Here is a 17,263-nt window from a genome sequence, read left to right as displayed (position 1 = left end):
AATGGGGGTTTAAGGGGATTCCAGGTTCCAGATAAGGGGGTGCAGGGTTTTTGGGGCTGGGGAAGGGGGTACCAGGGTGTCCTGGTGCTCCAAAATGAATGTCCAAGGGAGTCTCTGTGCCAAGGAAGGGGGGTTCACCCAGAAATGGAAGTGCAGGGGTTCCCCATTCCCAGTGTAATAAATGGAATTGATTCGTGCTACTTAAATTGCAACTGTTACTAAAGTTATCATTAGAAACGATCAAGAATCAGTGTTACAAAGCAGATGTACCCCTTTGCAGATGTTACACGTCAAAATTAAGGTACAGGATGTAGTTCAGAAAATAAATGGTCAGAAAAATCAGAAAAAGGAGGAAACTTATGGGAAACATTAATGAATATGTATAAGCATACAGTATATAAGTTTAGCTTGAAGTGCTTTGTTTCGTACGTGAGGTGAGGTGAGAAGCGTCCCCCCTACACCCCGTCAGTTTTACTTATGCCTTAAGCATTTGTAACCACTGGCCAATTATATTCACATATATATAAATATGCATCTGAATATATCTACTAAATTGTATCTCTTTTTTACTGAATTGTATTCTTTTACTAAATTCTATTCTTTTATTATTTTGTATCCAATTTATTAAGCTATGTTATCAATTAATTAAATTTGATTGTTTGGAAATTTGAAAGTCATTTATAACACTACTATATCAAAAGCAGTTAGAAGTGATTACAAACTGTACTATATCAAAATCGTTGTGATTATAATAATTTGGAAAAGCCAGCACATAATAGCAAAGGGCAACAACAACATAGTTCTTTATCACAAACACAGGGCAGGTTTTTCCCTTGCATGGAGCACTTGGGCCTTCCCCGGGCCCCTTCTGCCCTCCCGCAGAACCAGAGGCATTTTCCAGCGCACACAGTTTGTAAGCAAGAGCCGGCTGCAGCCCAGAAGGCTCCAAGCGCCTCCTTCCAGGCTGACTCTGCAGATGCCGAGGCTGCTCTGGGCTCTGCCAGGCTCTGCTGGGGCTCAGCTCTGGGCGAGGCTGGGCCCGCTCTCCCCTCGCAGTGCTCCGGGCAGCTGAGGCACAGCGGGAGAAGGACAGGACACCTCAAGGGATTGAGGTTTAACAGAGATTTTATTCAAATAACTGCCATAACAAACAGGCTGTCCTAACTACCCTAACTAACTAGCAGTCCTAACTAACATAACTAACTACTTTTCCTAACTACTATAATGAAAAGCTCTCGTCAAGGGCTTCATCTCCTCCTGCGCTGCTCCCTCAGTTGCTTTGCTGCAGTGATCAGAGGGGTCAGGCTGGAGAGAGGCTTGGCTGATGACAAAAATGGGTGCTGCCCAAGGGATAAAAAAGAAAGAAATGAACTGTTACTTTCCAGACTCAAGTTCCTCACAGGCTCTGTTGCAACAGGACAAAGGGGAATGGTTTGAAAGTCAAGAGAGGGAAGCAGGCTCAGATTAGATGTAAAGAAGAATTGCTGTAGCAGGAGAGTGGGGAAACACTGAGAGAGGGAGCCCAGAGATGTGGGAGGTGGCTCCTCCCTGGAAACATCCAGGCTCAGGTCAGGCAGGGCTCTGAGCCACCTGATGTGCTTGAAGATGTCCCCGCTCGTGGCGGGGCACCAGCTCCAGATGAGCTCGACAGGAGCCTGCCAAGCCAAAGCAGGCGAGGATTCTGCTGGCTTTGCGTGTGAAAAGCAGCGGGACTGGAGATGATGGGAGGGGGCCCCACAAGAAAAGCCCTCCCTGGCGCTGCCGTTTCCCCCGCAGCCGCTTGGCATTCACCTGCAGCAGCTCCTGGGCAGAGAAGCGCCGCTCCTCGTCCGGCTCCAGGCTGCACTCGAGGAAGTCCCGCAGCAGAGCCGACAGGCGCCTGGGCTCCTGCAGCTGCGGGCTCCCGTTCTGCCGGATCAGAGCGCGGGCCTGCAGGAAAAGCAAACACAGCGCTCTGACAGCTTCCTCCACACCCACAGGTGCTCACATCCAGCCCGCTTTCTCTGCCCCAGCTCCCCGGGCACTTTCCTCCCTGGCACAGATGCTGCTGCTCACAGCTCATTCTTCTGGGCCAACCAAAAAACCCAAACCCTGGAGCAGCCACAGCCATTGCAACATCCAAATGATCTTGCCTTCAGAGCCGATTGCATTGGCTGACTTTGTCAGTAGGAACCTCCATCAGAAATAGCCCATTTTGCTTCTCCAAATACAGACACCAGCTTTACAGGCCATTTTCAAGAGTCAGTGTGGTCTGCCTGTGTTATTTCAAGGGATTCTTATATCAAATGCATCTCTGCAGTGCCACTGACCCTCAAGTTAAAAGCATTCCTGATGCCCCATGCCAGAAACTGCCAGGCAAGGAACAGCAGGTTTGTGTGGCTGAAAGCTCAGGCTTGGTGACACAGAGAAAGTAAAAGGAAGGAAAGAAATATGTTAGAGTGTGGGGATGTTAAACAATCATCTTCATGTTTTAGACAAGTTTCCCAGTGAGAAGAGCCAGGGGGAGTTCATCTCACAAAACCTCTTTTAGAAACTCCTCCAGAAAACTTGTTGGGTTTGGGTGTGGGTGTTGGGGTTGGTTTGGGGTTTTCTGCAAGACAGCATTAGAGCTGATGCACTTGCTTCATGTATTTGGGTCATCCTCACAAGAGCTGCAACAACTTAAATGCCAAAGCAAATTGTTGCTGGAGACTGCAGAATATTTGTCTGTGTTCAGGCTCAGGTGCTGTGGGAATTCCCTTTGCGATGTGCAGAAACCTCCAGCTGCTCCTCCCAGTGCAGGGTCACCCTGTGCTCACAGGCCTCTGCAAAGCCTGGAGAATTTGCCTCTTACCATGGCCCCCGTTTGCTGGAAGTAAGGAGGTTCTCCTTCCACCATCTCGATGGTCACAATGCCAAAGGACCAGATGTCCACCTTGGGGCCGTAAGGAGAACTGGTCACAACTTCTGGGGCCATCCAGTGAGCAGTGCCCACCATGGAGCTGCACTGGTCCTGCTCAGGGCTGAGCTGAGCGCAGAGGCCAAAATCAGCTGAGGACAGAAACAAGCACTGTCAAAGGCAGCTGCAATGAGGAAACCAAGCACAAAGATTCCCCACTCTCAGTCTGGGAATGCAGTGCTGAATCCAGCTGGAAATGTCCTCAGGGCTGTAGCCAAGGAAAGATGGAAGTGGACCCTTAAAGAAGCCCTCAGCTTTCATGCTTGGCTTTACTGATTTCCTTTGAAGCTTTAGATTGCAACTCCTGCCCCTCTGGGAGGGCCATACCCAGAGCAAAGGCACTCCTGACAGCCTGCTCCTCTCCTGAGCTCTCTGCACGGGGCAGCCGCTCTCAGCTGGCAGCAGGGGCTGGGCAGTGCCACCAGCAGCACTTGTGGGGCTCTGGCCCTCACTGGGAAGCAGCCCCACAGCCGCACCCCGGGAACGCCGTGCCTGGCCAGGAACACCCACCCAGCTTGACAGAGCCGTCCATTCCCAGAAGGATGTTGGAGCTCTTCAGATCTCGGTGGATCACCCGGATGGAATGGAGGAAATCCAGGCCCTGCAGACACTGAGAGACAACAAGAAACATGAGGGGAAAAAATCAGAGGCTGGAATATATCACACAAGAAAGGACAGTTTAGAATTCTGCCAGCAGCAACTTTGCTGTGACAGCCCAGGAGTGCAGTGCAGACAAGCTCCAGGCAAAAGGTTCAAGGCAAAGCTGAGAACAGGAAATCAGATCCAAAAAAGACAGAGAGTACCACAACAGCAGGAAAGAAGACAAGAACAGAGTAGAAATGCAGTGATATTTGCAGGCCATTCACTTCAGAGGCTCTTTCCTCTCCAGCTCATAAAACCAACACAGAAACAAAGGCCTGAGCATGGAGCCACTCTGCTCTCACAGCCTCTTTGGAAGGACCATGGTGTCCCAGCCATGGGAAGCACAAGCAGGATCCCTCACCTCCTGACTGACAGCTGCCATCTCTCCTTCAGCCATGCGTGTCTGTCTGACAACGTCCTGCAAAGTTCCTCCATCCATGTATTCCATCACCAGCCAGAGATCTCCATCAACAAGGAAGCTGGAAGAGGAGAACAATGGCACAGAGATGAATGTGCATTGCTCAATTCCCCCAGGGAAAAGCCCAGAGTGGAGTTTTGTTCCCAGGTCACTTGTCAATGAGGACAGAATCAGATGGAGAGACATTCCTGCCAGGCTGCACAGGCCTTGGAATCTGCACAGTCTAAAGGAGAAGGAGGCACCCGGGAGAAAGGAGAGGCCTTAGATGGCAAGCAGGTGAAAAATGCACTTTAGCAACAGCCCAGCTCAATGTGGAACCACAACACTTGTCCCCAGCTGCTTCAGCATCTGAACTCATCAGTTCCACCATTCCCTCCGGAACAAGGCAACACAACTTCCAGAGTTATCCAGGGGAGGAGGCCGTGCAGCACTTGGGGCAAAAGCAGTCAAATGCTTGGAAAACCTTGCACAAAGTCCCTTCAGAAACAAGCAGGACCATGGAAAAATGGGCAAATGAGGCATTTCTGGAAACAAGAACCTGGTCTTCCTGGCATCTGCAGCAATGGGACAGGGCTGGGAAGAAGAAGCCAAGGAAAATAATTTCTACCAGGGTTTATCAGCACTTGCTGTAAAACACAGCAAATGGGGTGAAGTTGAAGAAAAAGCCAAAGCAAAGCAACAAAAGCACATGGAAGGAGTGAAGTGCCAGGCTGTTGTTCTGGGAAGATATGGCCGGGTCAGGCATTTTCAGAACAGGCTACAGACTGGGGATGCCAGGAAAGATGAACGCAGGGCCCGTGCACGGGAGAAGACCTGAAGCACTCACCTGTCCAGAGAGTTGACAATGTTGGGGTTCTTCTTGTCCTTCAGGACCACGACCTCATTCACAGCTCGTTCCCTGTTGTGCCCTCTGAGACTCATTTTCTTGATGGCCACCTGAAGGGACATTGCAGACCTTTAACTGGAGCAGTCTGTGGCAGGAGGCCACAGCAAAGACGGAGCGAGTCTTTTTGGAGCGAGCGAGCTGGGCTGTGCCAAACTGCCTTGGGATGGGACACCAGAGCTCAGCAAGTGCCATTCCCACAGCCCATTGCTCTGCTCGCTGGGGCTGTTACAGGACTCATGGCCAGAGACATTTGGCTCTGTAAGCTCTGCAGAAATGCTCCCTCAGCTGTCAGCCTCAAAGCTCTAACAACATTCTCTGCACCTACAGTCTTCTCAAATGGCCTCAACACTCTTAGGATTATTATTCCAACACATTTTGCAAGCAGGAGGTAATTCTGTTTCCGTGCACACAGAGCAAAACAGCCGGGAACCCTTTAGCAATTCTATGGCATTTGGCCAGGATTTCAAATGTCCCTGCCCTGTTTGGGATAGCACAACAAAGCAAACGTGCACATCCATTGCTCAGATAATCCCTGTCACAGCTGCCACTGACACCAGACCCAAACACAGCTGCAGGGTTTAGGAGAGAGCTTTGCTCTGCACATCCATCTTCTCATTTCTCTCCTGTCTCTGTGGGAACAGCTGCAGTAAGACTAAAACCCCAAACTGAGCCCAAGCAGGATCTCTCCTTAATTAGGCCTTGAGGTATCCTGATGAAACTCAGGATGATAAAACTGCTAAATAGTGTTCCTGTCCGAGGCTGGGATGAAGGTAAATTTGGCCTCAGTCTCCACCAGCTGATGCATTCACACTTTTAGACATGAAGACCAGGCCAGCGTGTCCTGCTCTGACAGACACCGCTGCCCTCCTTGCCTTCCTTTGGGCACTTGAGAAGGACCAAGTCTGTCTCAGCTGTGCTCTGCAGGCTGACCCTGCTCTGCCTTCAGAGGAGCAGCCTGTGCAGGAAAGCTCTGCTGGGCCCCACAGCTCCAGCCACAGCTCCCAGCAGAGGGGAAAGCCTTCGAGAGCTGCCAGACGTGCTGGGCGTGTTGACACTGACCTCTCCTCCCGTGGCCCTGTCGAGTCCTTTGGAAACGGTTCCAAAAGCCCTGGAGACAAAAACAGCAGAGAAGAAAGAAGCAGCGCTTTAGGCCCTGGCAGTGAAAGGCAGCCCAGACAGGAGATCTCTGCTGTCTGCAGCGTTCACAAAACACCCGAGTGCATCCACCCTTCAAACAACAGCACAGCAGCCACCAGCCCTCTGCCATGCAAGGTGCCTTCTGACCACAGTTATCAATTCTGATCAGCACTGAGAGACAGCAGCATCGTACCCCAGTGTCTGAAGGGGTTTGGAGCTCTCCTGACTTCTCACTGCATCCTGCACCAGCAAAATACCTGGGCCCTGCTTGTGCAGAAGTAACTGCCTTGCACTTACCCTTGGCCAATCTGCTCCAGTTCCAGGTATTTCTCGGCAGGCTCCCCCACGCTCACCGTGTTCCCTGAAAGAAACCAGGTGGAAGATGCTCCCTCTCAGATGAGAGCCAGAATGCAGCCCCACTCCCTGGGGCCGGGAGCCCCTTGCTCTCAGCTGGGGAAGGACAATAAATGACCCTGTGCCATTTAGCTGCAGAGCAACCCTGGGTGCAGCTGATGCTGAGACACACACACAGCACCCTGCTCTGGCACACAGGAACAGAGCAGACGTACTCAGCTGCATCAGGCTCCACTCCCCGCTCCCCTCTGGCTGCAGGGCTGTGCTGCTGTCAGAATGTTCAGCCCAGGATCCTGCAGCACAGGGAGCTTCGGTGTCCTCTTCAGGAGCAGAGGGAAGTTCTCCATCCTCTTCCCAAAGCAGTGCAGGTTCCTCATCCTCTTCCCAAAATGCTGCTGGTTCACCCTCCTCTTCCCAAGCCACAGGACGTTCTCTGTCCTCATCCCACACCGGGAGATTGCTGTCATCCTCGTCCCATGCCATGGGAGCTTGGCCATGCTCATCCCACACCAAGGGACATCCACCGTCCTCGTCCCACACCGGGAGATGTCCACTGTCCTTGTCACACACCGCGGGAGCCTCGCCGTTGTATTCCCAAACCGCGGGGTGTTCGCCCTCGTCTCCCAGAACAGCGGGAAGTTCACTGCTCTCTTCCTCCTCTTTGGCCTCCTCTTTGCAAGCAGAGGGAGCCAGAGGAGGTGCTGATGCTGCTTTGGTGCCCTGTGGACAGACGGGAGCGTGAGGGACGGGAAGTTCTATCTCAGTTATCACCTTCTTTATCCTCAGCTACACATCCAGCTGCACTAAGCAGAAATAGGGTTCAGAGCTGTTCAAACTAACAATGGGCTAAAGCCCACATTGCCACTTATTGTTGGGAATTCCATATTCCAGCATGGCTAAAGCCAGCAAGCAATCTTCTGCCTGCAAAACCAGTCCTGCAGCTCTTCAAAAGCTCTTCAGCAGAAACAGAGAAAACTGCCAGGGATCTCTTTGCTGCTGCTGCTGCTGCAAAGACACTGACAGGAACTTCCCTTCAGCCTCCCAGGCTGGCACTTGGCTGCCACACGCCGAGCTCACAACTTGCTGCACAATTCTGAACACCAAAGCTTCCTTTGCCACTCACCGAAGGAGGAGCTGCTTGGGATCCACGCATGAGGTGCCCTGCAACGGGAGAGGGAACGTGAACCAGATGTTGTTAGGAAAAAACTGCCTGTGGTGGGAAATGAGCAAGGCAAGCCCGAGAGAGCATTTTGCTTTCACAGCATCCCTCCAGGAGCCACAGGCCCTTCACACAGCAAGCAAGAGAGCAGCACAAAATTCTGGGCTGTGTCAGCTCTTGGCTGGAGCAGCAAACGGAGGGAGTTCCAGGCTCTGCTGCCACAGACTCCCTGCTTGAGGGAACAGAACCCCCCAGGCCTCATTGCAAATGCTGTGCACGCCCCGCTGGCTGCAGACACCCCCTTTTTCAGCTGCAGCTGCTGGCAGGAGCTCTCCCAAACCAACCCTGTCCTCATGGCAATTTGGTTACAGAGTCAACTCCGTTGCAGATGAAGAACAGAAAGCACACAGCAAGCCCAAAGCCACAGAGGCTGCACCGAGGGAAAACCTCAACTTACGTGCCAAGTGGGTTAAAAAATACCCCGAATAAGCCACAGAGAACAGAGTGCCAACTGCAGCAACCACTTGCTGCATCATTTTGGCTGCGCTGCACACGTCTGCAGACTGTACCCCTGCAAGCACCGAAGGACACCCGTCAGGGGCTGGGCTGGCTGCTGAGAATGCCTCGGGCAGGAGGATCCTCTGGCAACGAGCAGGCGCCCAGAGCCACTCTGGACACTGAGGCCTCCGTGTCCCACAGCAACGGGAACACCACGGGGACGTGGCAACGCTCCTGTGACACCACAGCAGCCGCTCACCCAAAAACCGCCTGGAAGCTTCTCCTGTGTCACAAAGGAGCACAAAGAATCCTCCCAGGGCACGGCCTATTGCCCAAAGGATCCAAGAGGAACTCTGAAAATGCAGCAAACAAGGACACCCCATAGCCCAGTCTGAGCACTGAGGAGGAACGAGGACAGCACCAAACCAAAGCAAAGACGACCTGTAGTCACTGATACTGCTGAATAAAACCAGCAAGGCTTGTTCCATCTGGAATCTTTGTTCTAGTTCTAAAAACAAGCAAAATTCTCCACTGTAAATATACAGAAGGCAGAACTGGGGAGGAGGTGGGATTAGGAAGGAGGAGGAGCAGGAGGAGGGAGAAAGGAAAAGGAGGAGCAGGAACAGGAATAGAAGGAGAAGCTGGAGGTTCCAGTGCCCCCTGTGTCCACAGCACCCCCGGCCACGGGCCCATCGCCCCCACCTCATCCTGCAGGTGAGCAGGGAGGGGGAGCTGGTCCCAAATCTGTCAGGGGGGTCCCTGAGAGGGTCTTTTTATTGGGGTGTGTTTGGAACTTGCAGATTGCGGAATTGAGCGCCAAATATTGTCTGACGTCCCTGGGAGGTTTTTTCCCTCTGTGTGTGTAGGTTTGGATCTTGCAGAACCCCAAAGCTGAGCCCCTTGGGGGATCTTTGGGGTCCACGTGGCCATTGCCCAGTATTGGCTGGGAGAGGACATTGGTCCTGGGGACCCCTGGGAGAGCAGAGGAGAGGAACCCCTGGGACCCCCAGAATGGGGAGAGCAGAGAGGGGCGATCCCAGAGCTGGGGGATCCTGGCAGCTTGGAGAGGTGGGAGCCTGGAGAGGAGAGACTCCTGGGATCCCTGGGATCTCAAAGCAGAGCATCAGGGGAGAAGGGACCCCATGGACCCCCAAAAGCCTCTGGATCATCGCTAAGGAGGACCCCAGAGAAGGGGGAACCCCTGGAGCCCTTGGACCCCCATCATCCCAGGGAAGGGAAACCTCTGGAATCCCAAATAGGAAAGACAAGAGATGGGGAAATCCTGGGACACTTTTTTGGGGCTGAATCTTGATATTTTGGAGATTTTCATGGCCACAAGACTCCTGCTGAGCTCTAGACATGGACTTGGGTAGGTGGAGCCTCTACTCCAAGGCACTCCCACTTTGGTTTCCGCCAAACCAGGATTTGTCATTCCAAAGCCATGGCCAGATGGAGGAGGAGGAAAATCCCCAGAGATCCTGCATGAGGAGGGGCTGCAAACCCAGCCCAGGGAGCTGCAAGGAGGAAAGATCCCCCCTGTGCCAGGAAGGCATCTGGAGATCCTGCCGGAGCTCAGAGCTGGGGGAGAGAGCTCATGGCAGGGAGAAGCCCCACAAATGCTTGGAATGTGGGAAGAGCTTCAGCTGGAGCTCCAACCTCGGGGCACACCAGTGCATTCTGAGTGTGGGAAGAGATTTCCAAGGAGCTCAGGTCTCATCAATGTCAGTGGATTCACACAGAGGAGAGGCCCTTCCACTGCCCTGACTGTGGGAAGGGCTTCACAAAACTGCACCCTCATCAGGCACCGGCACATCCACACTGGGGTGAGGCCCTATGAGTGTCCCCAGTGTGGGAAGAGCTTCTCACAGAGCTCAATCTTGACCAAACAGATCTTCCTGACTCCCCATGGGCACCTGGATGAACACAGGGGCAGGAACATACATCAGAACACAGACTAACAATGGGAATTGCAGATTGACAGCCCCTGAAGATTCACCAGAATAATGATACACCCAAAGCCCCTGGAGAAGCCCATGCCCGAGCAGGGGAATGCCTGAGATGAGGCTGTTACCCCAGGGGACACCTGTGGACAGAGGGGCCCCCGCTGGAGCCGCCTGTCCTGGAAGGTCTGACCCCGTGGCAGTGACCCACGCTGCAGCACTGTGAGGGGGCTGCTCCCATGGAATGGACTCAGGTTGGAGAAGTTCCTGGAGACCTCTCTGGTGGGAGAGATCCCAGAGTGCAGCAGGGGAAAGACTCCTGTCCCTGAGCAGCAGGAAAAGTCCTGGGAGATGAACTGACCATGCCTCCATTCCCTGTATCCCTGCACTGCCAGGTTAGGATGCAGAGCTGGAAGGAGGGAGGGGTGGAAGGAAGGTGCTTTTAAGGGTCTTCTTATTCTCCTGCTCTGAGCTTATTGGCAATAAATTCAATTCATATCACCTGTTTTGCCCATGACTCTGTTTGATGAGGAAACAGTCTCAGGTCCTTAACTCATGAACCCTTGGTTAAATTTTCTCTCCCTGTGTGGCTGTGGAGGGCAGTGAGAGAGCAGCTGTGGTGGGTGCCTGGACTCGGGCCAGCATCACCCCACAGCAGTGGGACATGTCCTTGTGTGGCCCTGTGCTATGGTGCTACAGGTGCTGTTGCTTTTGTCTCCCTTATGATTTTATCTTTTGCGTTAAATGCTCGTGAAGTGCCCCCGGTGTCCCTCGTATTCCCTCGGCTCCGGTATCCCCGTCCCTTCCCCTGCTCCCTGTCCCACGTTCCATCCCGGCTGGCGGAGCCTTGGAGCTGCCGTGGGGGCCGTGGGGCTGCCCCGGGGGCTGCGCCCCGAGCCGGGGCCCCTTCCCAGTGCTCCCAGTGTGCCGCTCCAGCCTGGAGCAGCCAGCGAGGGCTTCAGCTGGGACGGCAGAGAGGCGCTGCTGGGTGGTCCCGGTTCGCTTCGCTTTGGTTTTGGTAATTTTGGGAGTTTTGTGCAAGAAATCTCTCCTCTCCTCCACTCAGCCAAAGGGGATTGGGGGGGGAGGGGGGGGGGGGTGTGTTCCCTTTTTTGGGGGAAATCACAGCGATGCACTGATGCTCCTAATTAGATGTGCATGAGGCTCCAGAGTTTCCCGCCGAGCCGGAGCCACCCAGCAGCCAGGGCTGGGCAAGGCGGGCCGGGAGGTGCGGAGAACTTTGTTTGTGTTGGGAGCTCAATGGCGGCTCGGGCCGGGCCCGTTCCAGGGCTGTTCCTCATCCCCGCCTTTCCCCTCACGCAGCACGGGGCGGGCCCTGAGAGCGCGGGGCGGGGCTGTGCCGTGTGCAGAGCCCGCCGCTCGCTGCGATTGGCTGCTTCTGCCGTCACTCGTGGTTCTGGCGCGCGCTGATTGGGCAGAGCGGAGACAAGCCCGGCCCCGCTGGCGCCCCGAGGGCGGCCGTGGGGCAGGAGAGCCGCCATTGCCGGAGCGTCTGTGCGGGCCCGGCAGCGGCGGCAGCAGCGGCCGGAGCCCGGTGAGGCGGCGGCGGAGCTCGGAGGCGGCCCCGGCCATCGCAGGTGGGAGCCGCGCTCGGTTCTGCGGGGGCTCGGGGCTCGCTGCGAGCCCGGGAGGGGGCGGCAGGGGGCTGTGGCGGGTGGCTTGTGCCGTGGCCGGCCCGTGTTGGCCCTGGGCTGAGGGCGCTGCGGGAGCGGCTGCCCGCGGTCTCCTTGCCGCTGGGGCCTCGGCAGGAGGCGGTGGCGGAGCAGCGCTGGCTCGTCCCGCTTCGTGTCGGGAGGCCGGAGGTGGCTGCGCTGGGCCCGGGGCCGGGCGGGAAAATTCCCGGCGCCAGAGGTTTGTGTGGCCCAAGGAGCCAGAGGAGCGGTGTGCAAGTGACTTTATTGCTGCCCAAAGGGAGAGGCCATGGGGCATTTGCCGTGCGCTCTCTCCAGTTGTTGGAGGACGCGGCCTCGTTTTTGTCCTGATTTTCCCGGCCGCATGTCCCTGTCCCTTTGCCCAACACTGGCCGAGGTGCTTGGAAGGTTCAGCCTTCCCGATCCGCCTGCTGCATGTCCTTTTTGTATAACACCCGATATTCCTGGCTCTGTGAAGTGTTCGTTCTTCTGGAAGATCAGGAATGTATCGGGACTTGGTCTGAGCAGCAGTCCTTGTCAATTAGTAACATTTTCTGAAAATGATGGTTTCTCCCTTTGTTGCCTTATGTACAAGTCCCTGGCCCTATCTCCAAGCAGATTCACTCATTGCCTCTGTTTTTCCCTTCCTGGAATCAGCCCAGTTCCTCCTGCAGCCAGGAAGCCCCTGGGCCATTGTGCAGGCTTTGGGCCATCAGTGTTAATTTGCATTTCTAAAGCTCCTCTCCTGGCTGCCTGGAGCAAAGCTTCTCTTCCAGGGCAGACATCCCATGACTCACACGTGGCCCCCCACAGATCTGCTGTTTATTTTTTTTTAAACAATATTCTACTAATTGTTTATGTGTTAAAGCACCAACTTTAAAGCTCTTCTAGTTTTGAAAGTTCAGTTTAAATGGGAACATCAAAAAACTCATACCATCATTTTGTCATGACTAAGAGTCAAGTACAAATATAAAACAAAAATGAGAAAGCAATCAAGTGTTATCTTTTCATTCTCCTAGGACTAAAACTGATTCTCATACCACTGGCCCAAACAGAACCGACAATAGAGAAGTAAAATTATTACAAAAAATTACTCTAACTGTGTAATCCTTTCACTGAAACTGAGAAAAGCAAAAACTCTTCAACAATGTCTTTAGAAAAATAAGACATTACTTGATTCTGGCCAGAATGTGCAACAGGAATAATTTCATGCACACTTAGGCTGGGTGTGCAGAGAAAATCATTCCATGACACACGAGTTTGACTAGATTTTCCTAAATTCATACACTCTGACCCCATAGAAATCCATTGGTTTATTGTTCATTGGTTTCAAGGTGTGGAGTTGTTAGGATTTGGTTTCCTGTTGCACCCGGATTTCTGTGCCTGTGATGTGAATTAGGTGGGCACTCCTGGATTTCCTGCTCAGCCTTTTCCAGACCAGGTGTCTCCAGCTGTGCCTGGGGCAGTGTCTGGGGTAAGATGTTGGTTGATGTTTGCTGCTGGGTGTTGATGTTTTGTTGATGGTCGTTATCTTGGGGGGAATCTTTTGGGCTATTCCCAGTCTGTGGAGATGTTAATTTCATCTCTGCTGAGTGGTGGAACATCCCTTAAAAAACCCTTTAAAATTCCTTTCCCCAAGGCAAAGGCAAACCAAGTCCCTTTAGAGAAATAAGATTTTAAACCATTTTCAAGTTGGTCTATTTTGCCAGAATTGAATCCCAGGCAGGGCAGAGTGTGAGTGTAATTGAGAGGCAGAGTGGAATTGTCCCGGTGCCTTCCCCAGCAGCTGTGGCGAGGGCAGGCACAGAAAGGCCTGAAGCTGCAAGAGTGAGAGCAAGGATTGTCCCGCAGTGGCTGGAGATGGCAAAGGAGGGTGGCCAGGCCGAGGATTTGAGCAGAGGATCTGTGGGCAGGCGCAGGGGCTTCCCCCGCTGGGGAGCCCTGGCTGCTGCTGCGTTGCCTTCAGTGCAGGCTCAGGGGTGGCCTGTTTAATATTCCCTTGCAATTCAGATTTCTGAGTCTGCAAGAGCTATGGCTGGGGCATCAATCATTTTATTTTTTTAGTTTTGTTAAGTTTTGTTCTCTTTCTTATATCTACACCATAACATTGAGACTATCTGGGGCTAAAGAAGTCACAGAATGTTCTGGCTAAAAGATAGAATCCTCAGTCCAGCTCCTACAATTCCCTGTTAATTGTAAGAATTGTTCAAGCTCCATTTTAGTCCTGAGTAACATTACTTCTCAGATTCACTGGACCCTTTCAGAGTCAATACACCACAAGCCTTCAGTCAAAATGGGTCTCAAAATATTTCAACATTTTCTGTAATGTTTGCCCTTTTTTTTCAGCAACTCAAAGCTGCTTTTTCGCCTGAAAATGAAGCCATTTCACAGAGGCTTCCTCTACCTCTTCTCCTTGTTTTTCTGACTGGATCAAGTCCTCCACATCCTGCATGAAGCCAGTCCCTGGGGGTGAGGTCAGTTCCTTTGATATTTCCTGCAAGGCTTGCCCCAATCAGGCCGGTGCTTCCGTGCATCCCTGCAGAAGGACCGTCCATGTCTTGAGCATTTTCCCTTCTACCTCTTGTTGCCAGCCCAAGGCAGAATTGTGTTTGCATCCTCTGTGAGTGGGTAGATCCCCAGAAAGCATCTTTTGCATCAAGTTGTGAATGGCAGCAGTGTGAGGAGGGCACCTGGTTGAGGCTGGTGTAAGGATCTGAGAGTGTGGGGTGCCTCGGTTTCATCATCTCATTTCTTCTTCTTGGGTCCTGCAGCATTCTGTGGATTCCATTGGATTTCTTGTTTGGCAGGATAGGAGCATTCTAGGGAGCCATCCCTGGCTGCCCAAGCCGTGCCTTGAGCAGGACTCCCAGACAGGCTGTGAGCCCTTCCTTCCCTCCCTTGGAACAGGGGATTGCTTTTGGACACCTCTTGTCCTGGTTGCTTAAGGGAAATTTGGAGAGGCTCCATATCTAATTTTGCCAATTTCCCTGGGGCTGCCCACACTTGTGGGTTCACTTCAGCCTAGGCTCTGCCTGACATTTGACACAGAGGTACAACAGAACCAGCCTCTGTATCACCTTTTCCAACATTAATTTGCATTCCCCGTTTTGCCATCAAATCCCTTCCCAGTAAATTACAATCACAATTGTGAGCAAATAAAAGTTCCTGCATTTTAAACCCATCCCCCACATCTGCTAATAGTGGCTGAATAAAACACACCTACTCATGTTTCCCACTTAGTGCCTTAATAATTAAAATATTCCCTAACACCTTTAGGTGTAAGATTCTGAGTGGATGGAGAGGCCCCTGTGTCCATCAGGAAAGGTCTCCTCTGGATCCAGAGCCACCCTGGATGTTCCCAAGAGCTGCAGTGTGGTGGGTCCCTGGTGGAATGGGAGCTGTGCCACCGCTAAGAATGCGTGTCCATCAAGGGCTGGACTTGCTGGTGCTGAGGGTGCTGCTGTCTGTGCTTGCAGTGTCCTTGTGCCCTGCAGCTGGAAGGCTGATTCCTTGCCAGGGGCTGTTTGGGTGGGCTGTGCCCTGGCCAGGAGGGCAATGCCTGTGCCAGGTGCTTGTGGCCGAGGGTGTCCCCTGGGTGCTGGGGCCCCCTTGGGCCCTGGGCTTGATCCCTCAGGGGCTGTAGGAACTGTGCCATGGCCTTTGCCTTCAGCTTGGCCTTTTGCTCATCCCTTGCTGCATTCAGCTGCTGAGCCTTTGTGAGCAAGTGCTGCAGGGGCTTCTTCTGTTGCTGCTGCAGCCCCCTCAGTGCCTGTGGGTGCTCATCCTGTGGCAGCTGCTGAGCTTTCTGCAAAACCCTTCCTTTCTCCAGGGATCCACCAGGAAATGCTTAAAGGATCCTCTGGATCCTTGCAGGTCTAATCGCCATTTGTGAGCTGTTCCTTCCTCGTGCTGGCTGTGCTGAGGCTCCCCTCCCCAGCCCGTATCCCCGAGCCGGTCCCTGTCCTGCCGCAGTGTCCAAAGGCGGCCCCCCCGGCGGGCAGGGCCGGCAGCTCCACGGGGCCGGGCAGCGGCCGGGGCGTCCCGCAGCCTCCTGGGGGCCGGGGGCCACTGCCGGCCCTGCCCGGGGGGTGCTGGGCTCAGGCAGCGCCCGGCGCTGAGCCCCGGCTGCCCCACAGCCCCGGCCCGGCCCCACAGCTCCCCACAGGCCCCCAGCCCGTGCTCCCGGTGCCGCAGCTCTGCGCCCGCTCCTGCCGCTCCCAGCTCAGAGAAACCCCCTGAAATCCTCACCTCCTTGTTTTCCTGTCCTCCAAAACTGGGATACAAAGGATCTGAGTCAGCTGGCAAGTGCTGAGGATAAGACCCTTCTGGAAAACATCACAATCCTCAGTATTTTTCTCTTCCAGTTCTTTTCCATCATCCTTTTTCTTACCCCATGGATTCCTCCTGCTGCTTCTTGCCTTAAGCACATTCCTGCACACTCCCCTTCAGCCAATCCCTTCCCAGGACACCAACACCATCCATCCCCTGTTGTCTAAATGCCTTCTGGACTTCCCTTCTTGCCCCCCTGGGTGTCCATGTCCCTAGTTAGCTCTGGGAGAATGTGCAAACGACCTCCACATGCTCCCAAGGGACCCTTGAGAGATATTTTGGGGTCATCATCCCTTTGTCCAGGATGCCCTTCTAGCATTCCATATTGTCCCCTCAATGGTTCTACCTGGATCCCAGCTGCGCCCCTCCCCCCCGGGCCTTGGCGCCCCCCTGGAGGGGAATTTGGGGAGGTGGGAGGGGGGAGCGCCAAGGCCGGGCCCCCCCGCGCTGTGGTGGCGGGAGCGGCTGCAGTGGGGAGCGAGTGCGGGCGGAAGCGGCCGAGAGCCCAGCGCTGCCCCAGGCCGAGCTGGCCCAGCTGCATCCGTGCCCCTGCGGTGGGATGCTGTGGGACTGGGGGGGAAGAGGGAGGCGGCAGTGGGTGCTGGGCCTGGGGGCAGGAGGAGAAGGGAAGGAGAAGCAGGGGTGAGGAACAAAATGGTCAAAATATCTATCTCGGGTTTTACAGAAGGAGGAAGAGGTGTGAGCAAGAGTTGGGCCACAGGAGGAGGAGGAGGAGGAGGAGGAGCAGGAAGAGGAAGCAGCACAAGGTTACTCCCTCCCTGTATGTGCAGTCCCAGGAGTGTTTCCCTGCCCACAGTCAGCAGGTGACTGGAGAGGGGGATTCACGATTTTCACTGGGCTGAATCCTGTTGTTTCTGAGCTTTATTGGGCTAAATGTTGGTGCTTTGTCTTTTTGCAGGGGCTGAATCTTTCTATGCTGGAGGGGGTTTTGCCTGAATTTGGTGTTTGATTAGTTTTTGATCTTTTTGATCTAGTTTTGATGTTTGGAGGATGTCTGGGCTGAATCTTGGTGTTTTGGTTTGTTACAGACACAAGATGCCAAATGACTTTCTGAGATGAACTTGGGCATGGAGGAACCCCCAGTCCAAGGCTCTCTCCTGTCTTTTTTTCCTCCTAATCAGGAATTTTCATACCGTGTCTAAATGGAAAAGGAGGAGGAAAAGTCCTGGAGGTGCCACACAAGGAAGGGCTGCAAACCCAGCCCAGGGAGCTGCGAGGAGGAAAGATCCCCCCAGTGCCAGGAACACGGCCAGAGATCCAGCCAGAGCTCAGAGCTGGGGGAGAAGCCC

The 17,263-nt window shown here is 53.8% G+C and overlaps 1 protein-coding gene across 1 annotated transcript; it reads right to left on the bottom strand.

The window, feature by feature from the left end:
- Positions 1 to 1,107: 1,107 nt before the first annotated feature.
- Positions 1,108 to 11,310, bottom strand: LOC147646009 (uncharacterized). The gene is made up of 11 exons (XM_086874010.1): positions 7,992 to 11,310; positions 7,499 to 7,536; positions 6,591 to 7,095; positions 6,319 to 6,382; positions 5,944 to 5,992; positions 4,825 to 4,934; positions 3,942 to 4,059; positions 3,449 to 3,548; positions 2,834 to 3,030; positions 1,792 to 1,929; positions 1,108 to 1,340 (listed from the first exon to the last, which is right to left on the bottom strand). Exons 1-11 carry the CDS (start codon positions 8,737 to 8,739, stop codon positions 1,248 to 1,250), a joined length of 2,160 nt encoding a protein of 719 aa, XP_086730136.1. The 5' UTR covers positions 8,740 to 11,310; the 3' UTR covers positions 1,108 to 1,247.
- Between the last annotated feature and the right edge of the window lie 5,953 nt (positions 11,311 to 17,263).

Source organism: Cyanistes caeruleus, unplaced genomic scaffold (genome assembly GCF_971803275.1).
Source record: "Cyanistes caeruleus unplaced genomic scaffold, bCyaCae1.hap1.1 HAP1_SCAFFOLD_134, whole genome shotgun sequence".
Taxonomy (NCBI): Eukaryota; Metazoa; Chordata; class Aves; order Passeriformes; family Paridae; genus Cyanistes; species Cyanistes caeruleus.
This window is presented reverse-complemented; position numbering and strand designations above follow the sequence as displayed.

Bases quoted from the DNA above. Each gene is read 5' to 3' on its own strand.
- LOC147646009 (XM_086874010.1), bottom strand. From the start codon at position 8,739: ATGAGGTGGGGGCGATGGGCCCGTGGCCGGGGGTGCTGTGGACACAGG. The intron at 3,031-3,448 runs GTGGGTGTTCCT...TTCTGTCCTCAG, and splicing joins GGACGGCTCTGTCAAGCTGG to CTGATTTTGGCCTCTGCGCT. The intron at 1,341-1,791 runs GTGAATGCCAAG...TCCCTTGGGCAG, and splicing joins CTGCCCAGGAGCTGCTGCAG to CACCCATTTTTGTCATCAGC.